This window comes from Chenopodium quinoa, unplaced genomic scaffold, assembly GCF_001683475.1.
Source record: "Chenopodium quinoa cultivar QQ74 unplaced genomic scaffold, ASM168347v1, whole genome shotgun sequence".
Taxonomy (NCBI): domain Eukaryota; kingdom Viridiplantae; phylum Streptophyta; class Magnoliopsida; order Caryophyllales; family Amaranthaceae; genus Chenopodium; species Chenopodium quinoa.
The window spans coordinates 1,439,344-1,459,427 of NW_018743920.1; the positions used below are offsets into that span (position 1 = coordinate 1,439,344).

Below are 20,084 nucleotides of genomic sequence, written 5' to 3' on the forward strand. Positions count from 1 at the left end.
TATATATCATGTCATTTCACAAATGGTATGTGGAGCTTGAACAACCCTTGTGAAGATTTTGGCTCGTATGTAATCAGTGAGCTCAATCATGCACCATGTTACAAGCTTAGCCAAGTCAAAGACATGCAAACCCAACACGAACAAACAACCCAACATAGCCCTCAAGGGATACCACTATCTTAGTACGTGGATCGGAGAAGTAGCGAAAGAAAAGGAATCTATATCTATACTAAGTACAAGTATATAAAAACACAAATCAATTCGCCACATGTGTCCACCTCTCCTAACTTTCTTTACAATCCTATTCTTTTCTTAACTCTTCAATTTCTATAACCTTCACTTCAACTCACCAAATTGAACTCTCTTAATAATGTTATCCTCTTTCCTCTTCCTCTTCCTTTCTCTCCATCTTTCGATTACAATTTAATTGAATTGGTCATTTATTCATTCACCCCTTTTCTTCTTCTCCTATCACCTAAACTCTAAAAAAAAAAAAAAAAAAGCCAAATAGATAGATAAATATCTTTAAAATTGCTACAACGATGAATATGATGATTGAAAATTAGAGAAATTGAAGCGGCAAATAAGGAAGACATGAATGACGAGAAAAATGAAGTGTTTTATGTAAGAACTTATAAATTAATTTCATTTACGAAATTGCTTGCATGTCATAGAAAATTGTTTTCAAAATATTAAGTGTGCAAGAGAAGTATCTTTGTGAAGAGAAGGTTGGTGATTTCATATATTGATGTGCATATGTAGAATTATGACAAGTCAAATTATTTAATACAAAGTACTACGTATTATTTAACTATAATGCAATTAAAAAAATTTATTCGAATGTTTTTAGTATATAAATAATAACTTGTACACAGCCCGTGCGTAGAGCGGATGTAAAAGCTAGTTATATATTAAAATAACGTATCTAAATCTAGGGATTTAGATATTCCGCCTATGTTTATGTGCCATGTAGATCTGCACTAGCATTGCGCCATGTCATCATTTAACTAGCATTATGCCACATCACACTAGCATTCAACAACTATTCCGTGTCACTTTTAATGAGAAAAAAATAAAAAGCATCCCACAAGTTTTGAACATTTAAAATCATGGATTTGAGATTACGTTCTTACCATCTTAGCCAATTCAATATTAATTCATGTCATTTATATACACATAAATTAATATATGTTTAAGTAATCACAAAAAAAATAAAATAAAATAAAATTATATAGCCTAGAAAAATTAGCAAAGAGGAATAGTTTGATATTAATTTGGATGTATTGAGAGCGAATTAATTTTGGCCAATCTTTTCTTCTGAAAATGAAAATAATTATGAAAAGACTAGTTATTTATTTCATTTAATAAAAACTTGAGCTTTTAATTTTATTAATTAAAAATCCAACATCTCTATGAAAATTGATGCCAATGCCATGTGAAACTATAATTGTTGGGTATGGCCCAAATTTTTAGGCCATTATGGAGTATTTGTCCATGTTTTAGAAGCTTCCAGATACATGTAGCATGGCTGGTATTACTCCTCAATTCTCTAGATTTTTCTACTAGCTTGTATCATGCAAGCCACTAAAATGATTTAGAGAATTCTTGACATTGGAAGCAACTAGAATACATGGTTCGTGAATGTTCTAAAATAATATAGATACAAGAGTAATGAAGGATGTTCAGGAATCTTCTGGTCATTTCTTCCAAGCTCCATCTTCAACTATAAATATATGTTATGGGCATTTTATCAACATATATATACACACACGCAATAAGCCATACAACCATACCTATACACAAAGCCTTTCTACCTTACTACCCTCCTTGTATACAATTCACCTTCTCTCTAGCTACGAATCTACTATTCCTATTTTTGTACTACTCATTTGTGAGCTTCTATAGTGAGAGTTTTCTTGTACTATTCACCCCTTCATGGGTTATTGTACTCTCCTATTTTCACATATAAAAAAATTGATAATTATTTATTCAATAATGCAATTGGGTTTTGGCATTTGTAAAACTTACAACTAAATTTCTTTGATGGTACTTATTGGTACCAAAAAGGCAAAAGCACATTCATCAATATACAAAAAAAGTCATTTGTGTCCATTTTGGACATGTGCCATTATGGATTTAGACATTCTTTGTCCTTAATTTTTTTTTACCCCATTGCCGTTAAAATATAAGCATTTTGACCATAAATTTCTGTTAGTATACAATAGGTAATATAGTCATGTGATATTTTATTTGATTCGCCTCAATGTATGGTTTATTAATATCAACTTTTTATAATTTTTACGCATACAAAAATAGTGATATAATCGTTTTAATACGTATTATAGAGACCATAAAAAGTCAAATGTATCAAAAAAAAAAAAATTAGAGACAGATGAAGTAATATGTAAATGGGAGGAATACTATTTTTATAGGTGCTACTTCGAGGTTTGTTTTCCATATGCCAATATTTATAGGGAGAGAGGGGAATAAAAACAAAACAACAATCTTTCATTGATTATCACATGTGAGATTTGTCATTAAGTTTGAACAAAAACATCAAGGCCCATAAATATTCAAGTATATTGAAAAATACACAAAGTTTGTCATACATATCACTACAAAATTCAATTATTTTAAAATTTTAGTTTTCAAAAAAGACTACCCATCTCTTACATCATTTTTTTTAAATGCTATTTATTTTTTCTTTTAAACATCTAACAAAAAATAACAAGATAAAAATATGATACTTAATATCTTAATTGCAGTATAAAAATATATAGAGAATATTAAAAATAATAAATATCAAACCCCTAGGCATGATTTCAATTATATTTAGAACCAACATATATTTTCTTTAATAATGAAGTAGGTTTGTTTGTATAAGCTTTTTTTATTTCTCAAGTAGATGGTGGAAAAGCCAAAACAAATAACACCCTTATTGTGTTTAAATCTCTAACCAAAAACAGTGATAGAAAGTAAAAAAAAAAACATTAAATTTGGAATGACACTCTATTTATATTTGTTCAAGAGGTTTTCGAGTGATTGTGTTGATTATTTTTTTTTTTTTTTTTAATTTTTTTTTTTTTTTTTTTGGAAAATGGAAATAAATAATTTCACCTTTGCCCGGTGTTTTCAAAACAATCCCACCTATCGATTTTCCCAAAACAATCCCACCTTTACCCCCAATCTTCATCTAACAATCCATATGACCTGCAACTTGTTATACAAGTTAATTTATTTTGTTTTTCTTTCTTTCTTATAATCTCTCTCCTCGCACCTCCACCCCACCACGAAAACCCCCTAGCCAGCCCCGACACATCCACTCACACCCCAAAAACACCAACCCCAACCCATCAGAGCCCCCCTCACTCCCCTTTTCGTTTTTCCGCTGCTCTCATCACCATCAGACATCAATATTGACTGCGGCTCTGTTTCAATTAAAAATCGGAAAAGGGAAGACGAGGACGGGGGTGGGGTTGTCGGAGAAGGCAGGGGCAGGGATGGGGAGGGGAAGAGGGCGGTTGTTCTAGCCGAGGGTGGCGTAGGGTGGTCGCGGTCATTAGTGGTTTCATTGTTTTTTTTTTAATAAAATTATTTTTGTTTTTTTTATTATTTAAAAAAAATAAATTAAACCTATTAAAAGTCGACACATGGCATATAACCTAAGAAAACCGGTCACCAACAGGTCATGGATCGTTAGATGAAGAGAGGGTAAAGGTGGGATTGTTTTGGGAAAATCGATAGGTGGAATTGTTTTGGGAAGACCAACAAAAAGTGAGATATTTATTTTCATTTTTTTTTTTAACAAAGATCACTTTTATTTTACCTAAAACTTGAGACCAAAGATTCATATTAAACAATATCATATACTTGTATTAACAATTTAACAATATTATCCATCTTTTGAACCTACGCGAACTCTTTCTAACTTCACCCCATGTACTACTGTATTGATTAATGAGAGGAAAAAAATAAAAAATAAAAAAATGAAAAAAAAAAAAAACAAACAAAAAAAAAATAGGAATTTTTGTCCAAAAAACTGCCTCATAAAACATAATTTTTGTGAGAAACTACATAATAAAAAAAAAATGTTATAAGAAAATACCCAATAATAAGTAAAATGTAAGATACTACGTACCTTTGGCGTAATTTATATCGTTGATCTAATTTTACGATGTTGACCCACCTAAAAACACCCCCAAAATCACCGCGGGGTTGGTTTTCAAAGTCATAAGGTTTTTTTCGGGGTGGTTGGAGGTTGGTGAGCGTATTTTTGTGCTTCGGGATGGTGGTTTTCGGGTTAGAGGTGGTGGTTTTCAGGTTGGAGGGTTGTTTCGGCATGGTGGATGCAATTTCAAGCAGGCTTTGTTGGTTTTGGGGATGAAAACGGTGGTTTCGAGAATGTTTGAGGTGGGTCAACAGTGGAAATCCAACAGAGGTACGTAGTATTTTACAACATTTACCTTTTACTAGGTAGTTTATTACAACATTTTACAACATTTACCTTTTATTAGGTAGTATTTTATTAGATAAGTTTTGGTTTTTTTTATTTTAATTTTAATTTTATTTATTATTATTTTTTTTACCTTTTTAGGCAATTTCTTACGACATTTTTATTGGTTAGTTTCTGATAAAAAAAAAAAAACCAAAAAACTTAGTATAACTTTCTGCAATATATATAGATATAATATTTATACTTTTTTGTTTTTTTAAATAATGATTATTTTGACTTCATTTTTAGATGTATCTGTATAACATGATTTTCATCTACGTCCAAACCCTTATACATATCCTTTTGACCATTTCTAAACAATCTAGATTTTGCTACCTTAATTAATCTTCTAGACTATATATTGAATAATAATTGAGAACTTAAAATTTCAAAATGAAGATATTTGTCATGTCTTAGTCGGTGCAGTCAATTTATATATAGGGTCAACAGCCAACACTTTTTAACGATATCCTAACATGTTGATTGTTAGCTTGTTATGTATTACAATGTTTTATTAAAAAAAAAAAACAAACAAAAAAAACAGTATTGTAATGTTAATTTAGCTCCCATTTTCCACAAATTTGGAATATTCTTTCAATCACAATAAAATAAATCAAAATTTGCGTATGAATTGATGTGACTAATTACGTAACCCTTCTTACTATCTAGTTAGGCTGCAATCAATTAATGCATGTATTAAATTCGAAATGTATATGGTTCTAAATTTATCTGCGATTAAATTGGTTTAGCAATGAAGTATAGGTCTAATGGACTAATAATAAAGACTGAGGATCGTGTATATTGATACTTAGTGGTCACAAGTTCGAATTTACTCTTCCTCATTTCGGTCATTTACTCTATGTGTAATGCCTTTCTGATTAAATAAATCAAATTGGTTTCACGGCTATTGTTTTATAATACATTGAAGCAACAACTACCAATAACATTATTAGTCAACCTATTGATTTGGTTAAAAAATTTAATTGGTCAGCTACCTGCTTTATAATTTATACAAGTATAGTACTAGCATTTGATTATGTAGGCACCATTAATAAGTGGGCAATATGTATTACCAGAATTGCATCCAATGTGGACTGCATTACTTACATTTTTAATACATTATTGTATTAGGAAGGTGTGTGTTTTGACGTTAGACAACATTCATCTTTGCTGAAATATGAAATATAACAATCATGTATAATAGGTTTGAATAGTTAATATGAGATTTCATCTATAAGGTTAAGTTTGTTAAAGGAATTAAAATACGAGTTTGTACAGATGTATAAAAATTTACAATGTCACATAAGACTGCAAAGTGGTTAGTATTTACATGTTACCATACTACATTATGATTTGTCTTTAAGGAATATAACCAATTAAGAGTCAAACCACAAATAAATTAAAACGTCGTAATATTGCTAAATTTTTCTAGCGACTTTAGTGTAAGCTACAGATTATTGAATCCACAATCCAGTTGCCTTAAAGTTGGGGGGATTCCCTAACACTAAAGGATATTTTTAGTTTAATGTCAAGAATGTCTGCTGCAATACACCCCACATACATCACCCCACATACATCACCAATAAGCTAGCTACCCTCTACTATATAAACACACCAATTTTGCAAGAAACTATCCAGATTACAAACTAACCAAATTACTAAACATTTTTAAAACATGGCTTCATTTTTCCATATAGTTGTGTTACTTTTATTATCAGTCACATATTCTTCAGCTGATAATCCCACATAATACTGCAATCAGAACACTGTCATAAGCAGTAGTAGCCAAATATCAGCTAACATAGACCACTTGTTAGCTGATATAGTCACCAAATTCCTGCAAGGTGCCACCTTTGTCGAGGCCTCGTATGGCAACAACAAGGACACGGTCTACGGCCTAGCTCAATGCAGGGGTGACTTAGGCTCAAAGGACTGTCTGGACTGCATCCAAGACGCGGCCAAACAGGTCCGAAAACTCTGTCCTACACAATCTGATGCCCGAATTTGGTATGACTATTGCTTCCTGGCATATTATATAAAAACACAGAAAATGTCACAAATCCTGTTATGTTCAACAAAGAGTTGGGAAACATATTCGATAAGATCGATTCAAAGGCGGTCAAGCCTTCAAGTGGAGGGCTAGGGAAAGATCAGAAGAAATTGACAAATTTTGAGACCTTATATGCTTTGGTTCAGTGCACAAGGGACTTATCTCCTCTGTCTTGTGGTCAATGCTTGGCTCAAGCAATTCAGAATTTTGAGGGATTCTGCAGTAATAGTATTGGTTGCAGAGTTTTGTATAGTAGTTGTTATGTTAGATATGAACTCTACCCCTTTTTCTTTCCTTTAGAAGGTCAAAATTCAAAAAATAAGGGTCATTATACAAGGAAATTAGTCCCTAATCATCATTAAGATGCCCCTAAAGGTTATAGTACTGTGGAATTACAGAAGGAAATTAGCAGGCAAATAAAAGTTTTGTTAAGTTGTTAATTGAATTGAAAGTAATTAAGGGCCTTTCAGGCTACAAGATGTGTTATGTATAATGTATTGAATAATAAATCTTCCAACTGTTGAATTTTTGTGTATTGAATAATGATAGAAGATTTGCTTTCATCAAACATTATCACGTGGAATCTTCTTATATTTGTGTTATTGTGTATTTTCAATTTTGTAATATACTTCATCCATTCCATAATATTACAACACGAGGAGAGTAGTGTACACTTATTTTAAGAAAATAGGTATTAGATGGGGAGATCAAGGACCACAAACAAATGTAATTCATCCTCAAAGAAAATCAATTAGCATATATTGGCCGGATAGTTTATGTTTTCTTAAATGGATGTATTATTTATTGCAATATAAGTGAAACTTTAATTTATTAAAAGATTAACGTAGCATACAATATCAATAGAACGGATTAAACGTTGCAATATATACCTATCCAACCAATGTAAAGTAACAATTTTTCCTCTCGCTCTATCGATCTCTCCCCTCTCCATTGCACCATGCATGTAGATGCAAAATTTCGCTTTTGATTTAACTTAATTTGTTCTATTGAAGTTGTCTCATTTCCTTTGTATTTATACCTGGTTAATTTATGTAATATTTCTCGATCTACGTAATTTATTTCCTTCCTCACATACTAGAAGAGTAAAATAACGAAAAAACTACTTATCAATTCAATACAAGTCTACAAAAAACTAAGAGTTGAATTTTATCATATAGTATAAACATTAAATGAAAGGATACGATGGAGGGAGGATGTGTGTTAGCAATTCATTCAAAATTTGGGATGACAATCTATTTGAATTAGTGGATCTTCGAGAGAATAATATGTCTATTCAAATTTAAAATATTTTTTCATAATATTCACGGCCTTGCCAAAATTTGGTGCTAGGTCACATGCAGTGCGTAGCCACATGTGAAGCACATGAGGTCAATTAAACCCATCCACTTATTAGGAGTACAATAATTAAAAACATATTTAACTCTAGCTAATTTGAATTTGAGTCGAGTTTTCGATTATCATTCAATCACTTATTATTGGTGTCTACCTTCTAGACCAATTGATTATAATAATTGATAACCCTTGGACATTGAAAGGGAGATGTCATATCTTAATCGGTGTGGTCAACCTCTAGACTTAACAAACACTTTTATAATATTCCAAAGTCCAAACTATTGATTGTTAGCCTGTTACTATATTGTAATGTATAACCTCCATTTTCAACAAAAAGTGAATCTTCTTCCAATCACAAAAATTCACATTAAAATAAATCAACATTTGCGTACAATTTGAAGTGGCTAATTACGTAGCTCTTTTAATTAGTTGGCTGCTAATTTCATGGTTTATGTTTCTAAATGTTATAATACAATATAATGATGCAAAATCATTCGTGAACATCTTAAATTTGGTAAAATTTCAATTGGCCTACTCCATGTTTTTATATTATACCAGCATTATTTGTTATGTAGGCGCCGTTAATAAGTGGGCAATTAGGCCAATTACCCATATTGATCGCATCCAATGTGGACTGCATCAGTTATATTTTTATCCTTTTCTCTTCTAATTAGTAATTACATCATCTTCTAGTACTTAGCTGCTAGACATTCCTATCAATATTTGTATTCGAACAATGTTTGGTTAATTGATAGATCTAGTGAAAATCAGGAATAAAATGGCCGCAATTTTTTTATACTATGACTTGATCAATCAAAAGTAGAAGGGTTAATCTTGATTTAGACTGATAAAGTCGATTGTATATAATGAAACAAATATGTATAACTTTATACAAAGATATATATGTGTATATTATATACGAATATGAAAATTAAATTTTATATTAGTCGTTTGAAATATGAGTACCATTGTTTTAATGATTATGTAGTTTATAATTGACATATTTTTTTCAAGTAATTAATTATATTCCTTAATTTTTGGTTAAAATAGTATTATCAACATTTTTTTAGTTTATCAAATTTTTAGTATCATTTATGTAATTTTTATTCTTATTTTATAGTTTTTCGAAAAATAATTATTTTATGTTGGATTAAATTTTTGAAAAATTATCTTTGCACGGTAGCTTTTAGAAGACTAATTGTGTCCATTTTATAATATGAAAAAAAGGAACTGATCGTATTGTTTATCATTAAATTAATATAGTACTCATATTTCAAACGACCGCCGTAAAAACATCCATGATACGTGTTAGGAATTGTAGCTAATAACTTGTATGTCAAGAATGTCTGCTACCATATACCCCACATCCAACACCAATATCTTACTAACTTTTACTATATAAACCCACCAATGGTTTCAAGAAATTAACCAAATTAGTTACTTCATACAAATAATTAGAAAATTGTATCATATATATGGCTTCACTTTTCCATATAGTTGTGTTACTATTATTGTCCCTCACATATTCCTCAGCTGAAAATTCTCAACTAGGAGAATACTGCAACAAAAAAACCATCATAAGCAGTAGCAGCCAAGTATCAGCAAACATAGACCATTTGTTAGCTGATATAGTCACCAAATCCCTGCAGGGTGCCACCTTTGTCAAGGCCTCGTATGGCAATGGCAAGGACACAGTCTACGGCCTGGCTCAATGCCGAGGTGACGTAGACTCAAAGGACTGTATGGAGTGCATCCAAAATGCAGCCAAACAAGTCCGAAAACTCTGCCCTAACCAATCTGATGCCCGAATATGGTATGACTATTGCTTCTTAAGGCATAGCCAAAATAATTTTTTTGGTAATGTAGACTTATCATATGGCATATTATATAAAAACATAGCTAATGTCACAAATCCTGATGTTTTCAACCAAGAGTTGGGAAATATGTTCGATAGGATCGATTCAAAGGCGGTTAAACCTTCGAGTGGAGGGCTTGGGAAAGATCAGAAAAAAGTGACTGATTTCGAGACCCTATACGCCTTGGTTCAGTGCACAAGGGACTTGTCTCCTATGTCTTGTGCTCAATGTTTGGCTCAAGCCATTCGGAATTTCGAAGGTTACTGCAGTAATAGTAAGGGATGCAGAGTTTTGTATAGCAGTTGCTATGTTAGATATGAACTTTACCCCTTTTTCTTTCCTTTAGAAGGTCAGTTTCCAAATAACAAGGGTCATTCTCTAAAAAAATCTGTGATTATACATCATTAAGGTGCCCTAAAAGCCTAATAAGGCATAAAAAAGTTTGCCAAGTTATTTGAAAGTATTTAATTAAGGGTATACATAAGATGTGCTATGTTATAGCAAAAGTTGTAACTGTTGTAATATGTGCATGGATTATGCATGTGCTATTATTGTGCTTGCTCCTTTCTAATTAAATTAAAGTTTGATACAAGTACACTTTACATTTGTCAGCTGGAACAATGATGCAAAAGTACAAATGGTAAGATTCAATTTTATGCCTTACTTATCGAGTAAAATAGTTATTGAGAAAAAGAAATCTCACTTTTGATTGGGCTAAATACATTGTTTTAAATTGATAGATAATATACACATAACAACAACTTTTCTGTGTGACTGGTCACACCGTATGGCATGTGTTACTTATAGTGGTTACTTATTCTGTTATTTAGGGGTTATTTATATGGGTTACTTACTTAGAGGTTAATTGTATCCTTGTAGGGGCTATTTATTCAAGGGTTATTTGTAGGGGTTACTTGTAAGCTAAGGGTTACTTACTCAACCATGTTTTCTGTGTGAGAGTAACCTCTGACCGACCGAGTAACTCTTGAATAAGTAACCTCTGAATAAGAGATGATTCTAATGTAGTCTTATGACTTTTGACTATCATAATTTTTTAAAATGAATGGTTGAGATTATTTGTTTTTTGATTTATTTTTAATTAGTAATTTTAATTTAAAATTATTTTTAAAATTATTTTAAATATATTTTTATCTTCCAGAAATTATTTTTTAATATATTCGAAATTTTGGAAATTAAAAAAAATATATATAAAATAATTAAAAAATAATTTTTAATTAAAATTACGAATTTACTCCTGACCAAACGAGTAACCCCTGACCAAACGAGTAACCACTTACAAGTATCCCCTACCACACGGTGTGGCAAGCAACATATAAACGATATGTACACATAATTGCATTGTTTACTAACAACAAATTTAAAGATATTCTCTATTGTAAAGTACAAGTAGTGAGTAAAACTCAAGAAAAACGAAGGAATGCAGGTTGAATAGTGCAAAAACTTTATTTAACGAGGAAGTGTTAAAACTCAAATAGACCTCTCAAATCAAATCATCAGTAAAAAAAATCCCACTTGGCTACTTATGTGAGTATAATATTGGTGGACAAAATCATGGTTGACTTAGAAGAACTTTCTATTCAAACCCTAGGCCCTCCACAAACACACTTACACACCACTGTCTACACGACCATATCATACCCCTCCAAACATAAAAATAATTAAAATAAAAATAAAAATAAAATTTGGCCTGTGCAATATATGGCCACATTTCTTTTCAGGTCAAAGATTCAAAGAATGCTGCTGATTATGAGTAACCCCACAACTCAAAGTTGACTTCCAGTCTTCCACCATGCAAATAAAATTGTAAGGTAATTCCAAAAAACAAAATTATATAGTCTCACAATGCTAGTGTACAATTAAAGTGGAAAAAAAAAATAAAAAATCTGCGTTGTTTACAAAGTAGAGTATTAAAAACCGTGCTCTCACAATGAAACCTAAAGTTACTCCGTAATTATTAAGTGTCGTAATTGTATTTCGCAATAAAATACAAATGTATTGAAAAAAAAAAACGCAGTACAGTATATTGCAATATGTACTGATGTACATGCATGGATTATATGGTTGCTACGTTGGTACCTTAATAAAGTGTTGCACTTAGTTTTTGTAATAATCATATTGTTTTGATTAGAAACATTCGAGTCATAATCAGTTACAAAAGTAATGCATATGCCTTTCGAAGATATAACTAACTTAGCATGAAAAGATACCATTGTATAAGATTATAAGTTTCATGGTGGACCAAAGTTGACTTTAAGGACTAAAGCTAGCATGTACTATGTAGTGTTTCTTTTATGTCAAAATATGCTGCTGTAATGTCTCAAGAGGAAAGCAACCCTGGTTCTAGTATTCACTATTATCATGAGTTGGTATGGAAAAATTCGTCACCTTTTCTAAAAGAATGATTATATATGATTGAAGAAAGTGAGGGATACTTCAAGTGGTTAGGCTCCCCTCCCGATTTCAAGAGATATTGGGATCGATTCTCATCACCCGCCCTTGTAGCTCTCTAAACACCAAAAAAAATTTAAAAAAATAAAAAATTGTATATGATTGAATATTCTATAACGTACATATTACACCCTTATGAAGTTGTTTATTTTCTGGCTAGAAACTCGACCTTTGACCAAGTTTACTTCATATTAAATATTTGACAGAACAAAAAGTTGTACTTTAACTAAGCTTGTTCTGTTCTTTAGAGTTAAATGTGAAAATCGATAGATACTTGTATAACATAATTACAGTACATAAGTAATAACAGCACAAATATACAGCATCATTTCATTTACATCACTATACTTTTGTAATGATATTTACATACATAAGTGATTATATTTTTAAAATCATTGTAGTAAATATTACATAATTATAAACTAATCATGCACATATTCCTGGTCTTTGTTCTGTTTCAGACCCTGTTGAAGTATTACATTAAGCTTCAGAAAATAGAGTTGCAGAATTTAGTTGCTAATTTTTCCATAGCTCCTTGGAAATGGGACAACATCACGAATATCCGAGATTCCAGTCGCCAAAAGGACAATTAGATCAAAAGTGAGACTAAATCCAGCATGTTTGGCTGTCCCATTTCGACGAAGATCCAAGTACCATTCATATTGTTCACTTGACAGGCCTAGTTCCTTGATTCTGTTACATTTCATCAAGAAAAAACAACTCTTAGAAATTCTTCGTTTGCTCAAAGTTGTATGTATAATGTAGAGTGAAATTGAACAACCATTACCTTGTACTTAGCCCTTTAACACGTTCTTCATTCTGACTCCCTCTAATCACTGCTCCTACCTTAGGTACAATAACATCAAATGCGGCAACTGTCTTTCCATCATCGTTTAATCGAACATAGAAAGGCTTAACTTCCTTAGGATAATCATAAATGATTACTGGCTTTTTGAAGATTTCATCGGCCAGATAGCTTCATTGAGTCAGATCAAAAGATAAAGATGGTCAGATTTCTAGCTCAATTGCTATAATAACAGGAAACAAATTAAAGACAGCTAGAATTATAAGTACATTACCTTTCATGTTCTTCAGTAAGAGGAACACCCCATTCGACATTCATGTCGAACTTCTGCTCTTTAGCCTGTTTTAGAATATCAATGGCCTTACAGTAAGGAAGTTTCTCAAAGTTTGTCGATACCACGGATTGTAGACGGCCAACAATGCTTTGATCCACCCGTTTTAGGACAAACTTCATATCTTCATTACACTTTTCTAGCACCCATTTGCACAAGTGCTTCAAAAGATCAGTAGCACAGCCCATGGCTTCCTGCACAAAGAATGTAAATGCATTAACTATTACTCCTTGTTCAATGAAATATTGAAAATTGGAACAATTTAGAAGATTGTCAATGAATTGGGATACCTCTAGTTCAGCAAAAGCCATTTCAGCCTCGACCATCCACATCTCGGAAACATGCCTAGTGGAATGAGATGTTTGAGCCTTAAATCTTGGACCAAAGGAGTACACATTACCAAGGGCACAAGCATAACTTTCGAGATGAAGCCGCCCTGAAACTGTTAGGAAGGCTTGGCAGGAAAAGAAATCGTCTGTGAAGTCGAGTTTATCAGGCTTAACCAAAGCAGTAGCCTTTTCTTTCTCTTTTTTCTCCTTGGCTTCCAACTGCGAGGCAAGCTCGTTTGTTTTCTTAAGATCCTGAATCGCGGCAAGTAATGCTTCCCTATTACTATCTGTCCTCTTTAGCTCTTCCACTTGGTTACTCTTCTCCTTAAGAGAAGCCTTAATGGATTCAAGGCTAACACCACTAACTTGTTTGGTTACACTTGTTGGCTTATTGGATGGTTCTTCAGTTATTGTCTTACCAAGAAGTGTTGTAACATTGAATTTGTTACTCAAACCCTCAGAATCCGTGGTTGTGATTACCGGCACTTGCACGTAAAGGAAGCCATTGTTCTGAAAGAAGTTGTGTGTTGCGTGGGTAAGGGAATGTCGAATTCTTGTAATGGAAGCAACCTAGAAACAAAGAAATTGAGTAACATGATAAGAAGTAAGAACATATAGTAGCATAAGATGATGTAAATTGGAATCAATACTTTAAGTAAGAACATATAGTAGCATAAGATGATGTAAATTGGAATCAATTCTTTAAGTAAGAACATATAGTAGCATAAGATGATGCAAAATTGGAATCAATTCTTTAAGGAAGGAATTTTACTGTAGTTGTCCTAGGACGAAAGTGAGCCCAATCCCTTAAAGTGTGCAAAGGGAGCCTTTTCTTGGATAAGGGATACTTTTCATGATCTTCTACTACACCAAGATGTAACACCTTTTCGGCTTTAACCTCGATGCTATGCTTTCCGCCTGTCGAAGGCCGCTGTATAACACCTTCCACTAGAATACAAGTACCACTTAGCAATATTTGTCCAGGAGGAGCCAGAGTTGAGTCCACCACAACCTGAATTTTTTGTTGATTAATAATTTTTTTAAATACTCAAAAGTTACCTTTATATTCCATGTATCACTAATTTCTCGAAATCTTAAAATTGAATTTTACAATATAATCAATATAAATAAAAATTAATTACCAAAAGCAGTAAAACATTACATACCTGAAGACTGTCAATGCAAGAACCATCACTGATTTGCAAAAACACAGTGGACATAACAGGATGTTGTGCTCTGTATGTTAAGCCTCCGGCTGAATCTTTCTCGGCATGAGTACCAACCCCAAAGAGCTTCAAGAATGTACGAAAAATCGGCATCCGGTTCTGCAAAATTTCAGTACAAGTCACATCCTTCTGCCCGGCTTTCGCCCCCGGTTGAGGTTGAGCAGTATCAGGTTGAGGTAAAGGTGGTTGTTTCCTCACCTCTTTAGAAGACTTAACCCAACCTCCAATCACAATTCTTTCTCCAGACAATCCGATACCGCGATCTTCCCGGCTAAACAAGGTTTTCAACACTACCCTCTTAGAATACTTGGATGTTGGAATGTGGGTTTTAACAGGGGCTGCTTCTTGTTGTTGTTGGGGTGCCATTTTTGGTGCTTCGGTTGCCGCCGCGGCGGGTGCTTCTTCTTTAGGTGACATTATTGTGGGAAAACAGAGTATATGGGTGTTGATGATTAGTTGGATTGAAATGTTTGATTTTATGATGAAAGAAATGAAGGGTTTTTAATGAGATTGAAAAAATGCTTTGCTTGGGAAAGTTGTTGATGAAGGAATTGGTTAATTAGGAGTTAATTAATCATTTAATTGAAGGGTTTTATGTTAGGAAGGAGAATTAGTAGAAGAAGAAAAGGAATGTAGAAGTGTACAAGCTTCTTTAACAAAGAAGAGTAGAGAAAGGAAGGGAAGGATCAAAGTAAAGAGGGTTTTAGTATTTCTTTGGTTTTGGTTTTGGGTTTTCGCGGTTTGTACAAAGGGGGAAGTCAGGAGTTTGCATTCTCTTTTCCTCTTTTCTTACAATGGCTTTCCCAAAATAGCTTGTTCGGTAACAAATAGTTCAGACTTCGGGATCAACCTTAATAAATCAAACCGAACTTAACAACACCGAAATCAACCGAACCAAAACCAACTCGATCCAAAATCATCAGACCCAAAATTAACCTGATTAAACTCATTTTGAACTCGATTCGAATTTATCCAAACCGAATATAAACCGATTTGAAGTTGACCCGACCTAAACCCGAATTTAACCCGATCCGAAAGTGACCCGATCCGACCTGAGGCGGGTTAAAAGGGTAATTTTGAACCGAATATATACGACCCGAGTAGACCCGACTCGTCATAGATCAACCCAAACTCCATCTAGTTATCCGAATTGACACCTATATATGCACCCACATAAAAGTAGGTAAATTTAGGGGTGTGGAAGCAAAAAACTAAACTGACATTTTACCCCTTCTTCAATTGAAGCAGAAGCAAAAAACTAAACTGACATTTTACCTCTGGTTGCTCAATGTACTATTTGTTAAAGTAAAATGCTAAATACCGTCATAAGTACAATCAAATCACCATCATTTCAAGCAAAGAGACTTACTAAAACAATTTTTCTATTTTCTTTCTCTAACATTAGTCCATCCACCACAATCAAGTCAACCACCACCAATTACGACACGCGCCACTTCGATCACCACAATAATAATTTTTTTTTTTTTAATGTTTCCTCAGAAAAAACAAAAAAAAAACAACAATCTTAAGATTACTAATACTCCGTAATAACAATATCAAATAATTATAATTATTATCTAATTCAAATAAAAGCATAATAATAATAATAATAATAATAATTTTTTTAATGGTTTCCAAAAAAAATTAATTTTTTTTAACTATTCCAAAAAAAAAAAACTGGTGGCTAGTAACCGGAGGTTAAAACCGGTTGACCATCATCGGTAACCGACAAATCCGGTTAGCCGTGATGGACTGACCGTCGGTTACTTGTGACGAGAAACCGATTTTCACCTCCACTTACCAGCCATCGATTTTATAAAAAAAAACAAACGATTTTTTTTTAATGATTTCAAAAAAATAAAAATAAAAAAAACTGGTGGCTGGTAACCGGAGGTGAAAACCGATTGACCATCACCGGTAACCGGCGACCAAATCGAGTTGTCCATGACGGTCAATCGGTTTTGAACATCGGTTACCGGTGACGAGAAACCGATTTTCACCCCCGGTTACCAGCCACTGGTTTTATTTTTTTTAATAAAAACGATTTTTTTTTTATTATTTACAACCAAAAAAAAAAAAAAAACTGGTGGCTGGTAACTGGAGGTGAAAACCAGTTACCGGTGTAACCGGCGACCAAATCCGGTTGGCTATGACGGCCAATCGGTTTTGACCGCCGACTACCGGTGATGGGCAACCGGTTTTCACCTCCGGATACCAACCATCGATTTTATTAAAAAAAACGAGTCGGACCACCGCCTCTCTGGTTCTACGCTGTCGCCGCATGGTTCCACCCGTCGCCGCCAACTGCAGCCGGTAGCCACTACTTTGTTTTGTGGTAGTTGTGTTGAAAAAGGTTGGTGGTTGGGGTGTTTGATGAGAGAGAGGAAAAAAAAAAAAAAAAGAGAGAGAAAACATAGGTTAGGTTTAGTAAGGGTAATAATGACCCTTTGCTTAAAATAAAATAAAAGATTAAAAGTCTCATGCCAAGTACTCGTATGTGATTTCTTTTACTTATTATAGTAGGTAAACAAGTCATTATGTCCAACATCATCAAAGAATCTCAAAGTTTGGCCCAATCTAAGATAAACATTAGGTGGGACTGTTTGTAGCGGAACAACAATAGTTGGGACCATTTAATTCAATTTTTGCTTAGAACTAATTATTGACAACGCTTTTTCTCAAAAAAATTATTGACAACGCTTAATACTTTCATGTTACTTTTGCTTTAGTCACGAGTGTTTATCAGTAAAAATTCAACAAGACCTCAACATCTCTAATTTGCTATATAGACACAGCACATAACCCATCATTTTTATACAAACCAATGTACCCGTAACAAAAAGTTCAGTTAGTAGATGCATAACATCTTCAACCATTCCTAAAAACAACGTTACTAGCACCTATATAATTACGATAACAAACGCAACAATTTGAGTTGCTAATTGCAGTTTTTAAACACCTTGACTAGAAGATTAGTAAACATCATTAACTACTAAAGGAGAAAAAACTACGCTGTTTATCTGCAATATATCCCAAAGTCATCCTAGAAGACGGTTGATTGAACTACACCAAATGATTTTGCAAGGTAAGGTGAGGAGTACCAAAAGTGGCACATGAAAATCAAGATGTGCAATACTCTAGAGGGCAGATTAAACCAACTAACCAACCAAAAAATTACTGTGACTCCTGCTCGGCTTGAAGGAGCCATTCTCTTCCCAACTGCTCAATCCATAACTGCTTGCATAGATTTGCCAAACCTCCAATGAACATCAGCAAGCTCCCAACAACTCCAATCCACACATATGCACTGGTTTCCTGCACGAAGATCACAACTTAAACCTAACAAACATTGTATTTTTAACCTACATATTGTAAACCAGCATCTAATTTTTTTCCTATTTACGAACAAAAATTTTAAGCAATGCAATGACACACTACGGCAAACCGGAATAAGAGTACTATATATACCATGGTTGAAACTGAGAAGACGCCTAACAGGGAAAGAAGTGAGCCAAAAGCCTAAACTACAGAAATACCGAGCTCATAAAGGCTTCGTTTCTTGAACTTCGGACCACAATCAGCACCAGTGACCAGCAAAATGAATTTCCAAAGAGTCACCAGCAGCATCAAGATATAACCAACACAAAGGACCCTCATCCCAGCTTTCGGGTACGACGAATATTGGGCCAGAAAACCCCCTAATATTAGAGCAGGGCTCAACAAAAATAGCACCGCAGCATTTCTGATTAAACATCCTGCTCACATTAAACAGCAGGAACAATGTCACTACAGAACAAGTTGGTCTATAAATTTCTCAACAAAATCACTTTCTTAATTAAACAAACAATCGAATAAAACCCTAATTGATCAGTCGAATTGTCAATCCTAGGCATTTTCTCCATAATTAATCTCAATTTTTGCATAAGTTGCAACAAAGTTATATAAACTCTAAAAATTGAAGTTGAATTGAAAGCAAAAGCAAGCATCCTGAAAATTTCTGATGAAACTTGAAAAACTAGGGTTCTTTAAAGGCATTACTGATGAAATTGGAAGTTAAATTCAAGATTCTTGATGCAATTGGATGTAAATTTAACAATATATCAGTAATTTCTGATTGAAGTATAATTAAAATCCTAAAAATTATAGTCAAGTGTAAACGAAATAAAGCAAAATATGGAAATTACAATTAAGAGAGAGAAAGTTTACCTGAAGATTAATGAGTGAACTGAGAAGCTAATCCGAACTTTCGGAAGGGTGAAATTTGACAATTTTGGGTTTCAGAAGGATGAAATTATCTATGAGAAAAGGAGCAGTGATGGTGTAATTATAAGAAGAATTATATAGTTATAACCTGGGATGAGATAAAATTAAAAAAAAAAAAAAAAAAAAAAAAAAAAAAAAAAAAAACCTTATACCCTTATTTTGGTTTGGAGTAATAGGGAGACCCTCATTACGAGGGTAATAATTCCTTCATCTCTCATGCAAAACTACCTTATTTTATTTGTAAACACCTTGTTTCCTACAACAATACCTTTTTTTTTTTTGAATAGCAAAAATATTTCATTAATTAAAAGTCATACGACATCTACAATAGAGATTCGACGTTAACAAATACATAAGATATTGAATTAAAATAAAATTTTCCCTCATAAAAACTACGATCGTCGAGTAGATCTTGCATTGCGGAACATCTCCCGCTTATATCGCTAGAAAATACAGCCTTGTTGGAGAGACAATCTAACGATCCTATGTAGCCGTGAGGATGTTTTCCCTCTGATTCATATGTCTGTATTCGAAAACTTGATAACTTTTTCATCAACGAAATAATTTCACGACAATCCATTAGATCTAATATCATGGATCCAAAACTAAGAAATTCCTCTCCCAAAAAGAGGAGATAAACCTTGTCTTTCGAAGGAGGTCGAGAAACCCTTGTCTTTCGAAGGAGATCGGAAACCCTTTCTTTCGAGGGAGAAAAATTCCTCCCAAAAGGAGGAAGCATTATTATAAACCTAAAAAACTTTAAGGAAACAAAGATTTGGGCTTTCCACCGGTTAAAACCGATGGAAGCCCCTTCAAAATTCAACAATAGAGGCTAGGTTTTGGAGAGAGGAAGGAAGAAAGAGGAGAGAGATATAGCACAACAATACCTCTAATTACTTGTGTTTTTTCA

General features: G+C 33.2%; 2 protein-coding genes and 1 pseudogene across 3 annotated transcripts; 2 read left to right on the top strand and 1 right to left on the bottom strand.

The window, feature by feature from the left end:
* Positions 1-6,133: 6,133 nt before the first annotated feature.
* Positions 6,134-7,067, top strand: LOC110687585 (annotated as a pseudogene).
* A 2,260-nt stretch (positions 7,068-9,327) lies between these two features.
* LOC110687586 (cysteine-rich repeat secretory protein 55-like) lies at positions 9,328-10,348 on the top strand. The gene has a single exon (XM_021864230.1). The coding sequence runs from the start codon at positions 9,371-9,373 to the stop codon at positions 10,157-10,159; it is 789 nt and encodes a 262-aa protein (XP_021719922.1). The 5' UTR covers positions 9,328-9,370; the 3' UTR covers positions 10,160-10,348.
* Positions 10,349-12,536: 2,188 nt separating this feature from the next.
* On the bottom strand, positions 12,537-19,272 carry LOC110687824 (asparagine--tRNA ligase, cytoplasmic 2-like). Of its 2 annotated transcripts, XM_021864468.1 has the most exons (10): positions 19,118-19,272; positions 18,380-18,666; positions 18,075-18,226; positions 15,110-16,068; positions 14,852-15,010; positions 14,458-14,697; positions 13,647-14,255; positions 13,300-13,550; positions 13,008-13,196; positions 12,537-12,913 (listed from the first exon to the last, which is right to left on the bottom strand). In XM_021864468.1, the coding sequence occupies exons 4-10, from the start codon at positions 15,326-15,328 to the stop codon at positions 12,730-12,732; spliced, it is 1,851 nt and encodes a 616-aa protein (XP_021720160.1). In that variant the 5' UTR covers positions 15,329-16,068; positions 18,075-18,226; positions 18,380-18,666; positions 19,118-19,272; the 3' UTR covers positions 12,537-12,729. The 2 variants fall into 2 exon arrangements, with proteins under 2 accessions (XP_021720160.1, XP_021720159.1); XM_021864467.1 differs by having other exon boundaries at positions 14,852-16,068.
* Between the last annotated feature and the right edge of the window lie 812 nt (positions 19,273-20,084).

What these genes read in the sequence shown, in the direction of transcription:
- LOC110687586 (XM_021864230.1), top strand. Translation starts at nt 9,371, where the DNA reads ATGGCTTCACTTTTCCATATAGTTGTGTTACTATTATTGTCCCTCACA.
- LOC110687824 (XM_021864467.1), bottom strand. Translation starts at nt 15,328, where the DNA reads ATGTCACCTAAAGAAGAAGCACCCGCCGCGGCGGCAACCGAAGCACCA. An exon ending in TGGCTTTTGCTGAACTAGAG is followed by an intron (nt 13,551 to 13,646) that starts GTATCCCAATTC and finishes TTCTTTGTGCAG; the next exon opens with GAAGCCATGGGCTGTGCTAC. An exon ending in GTTAAAGGGCTAAGTACAAG is followed by an intron (nt 12,914 to 13,007) that starts GTAATGGTTGTT and finishes GAAATGTAACAG; the next exon opens with AATCAAGGAACTAGGCCTGT.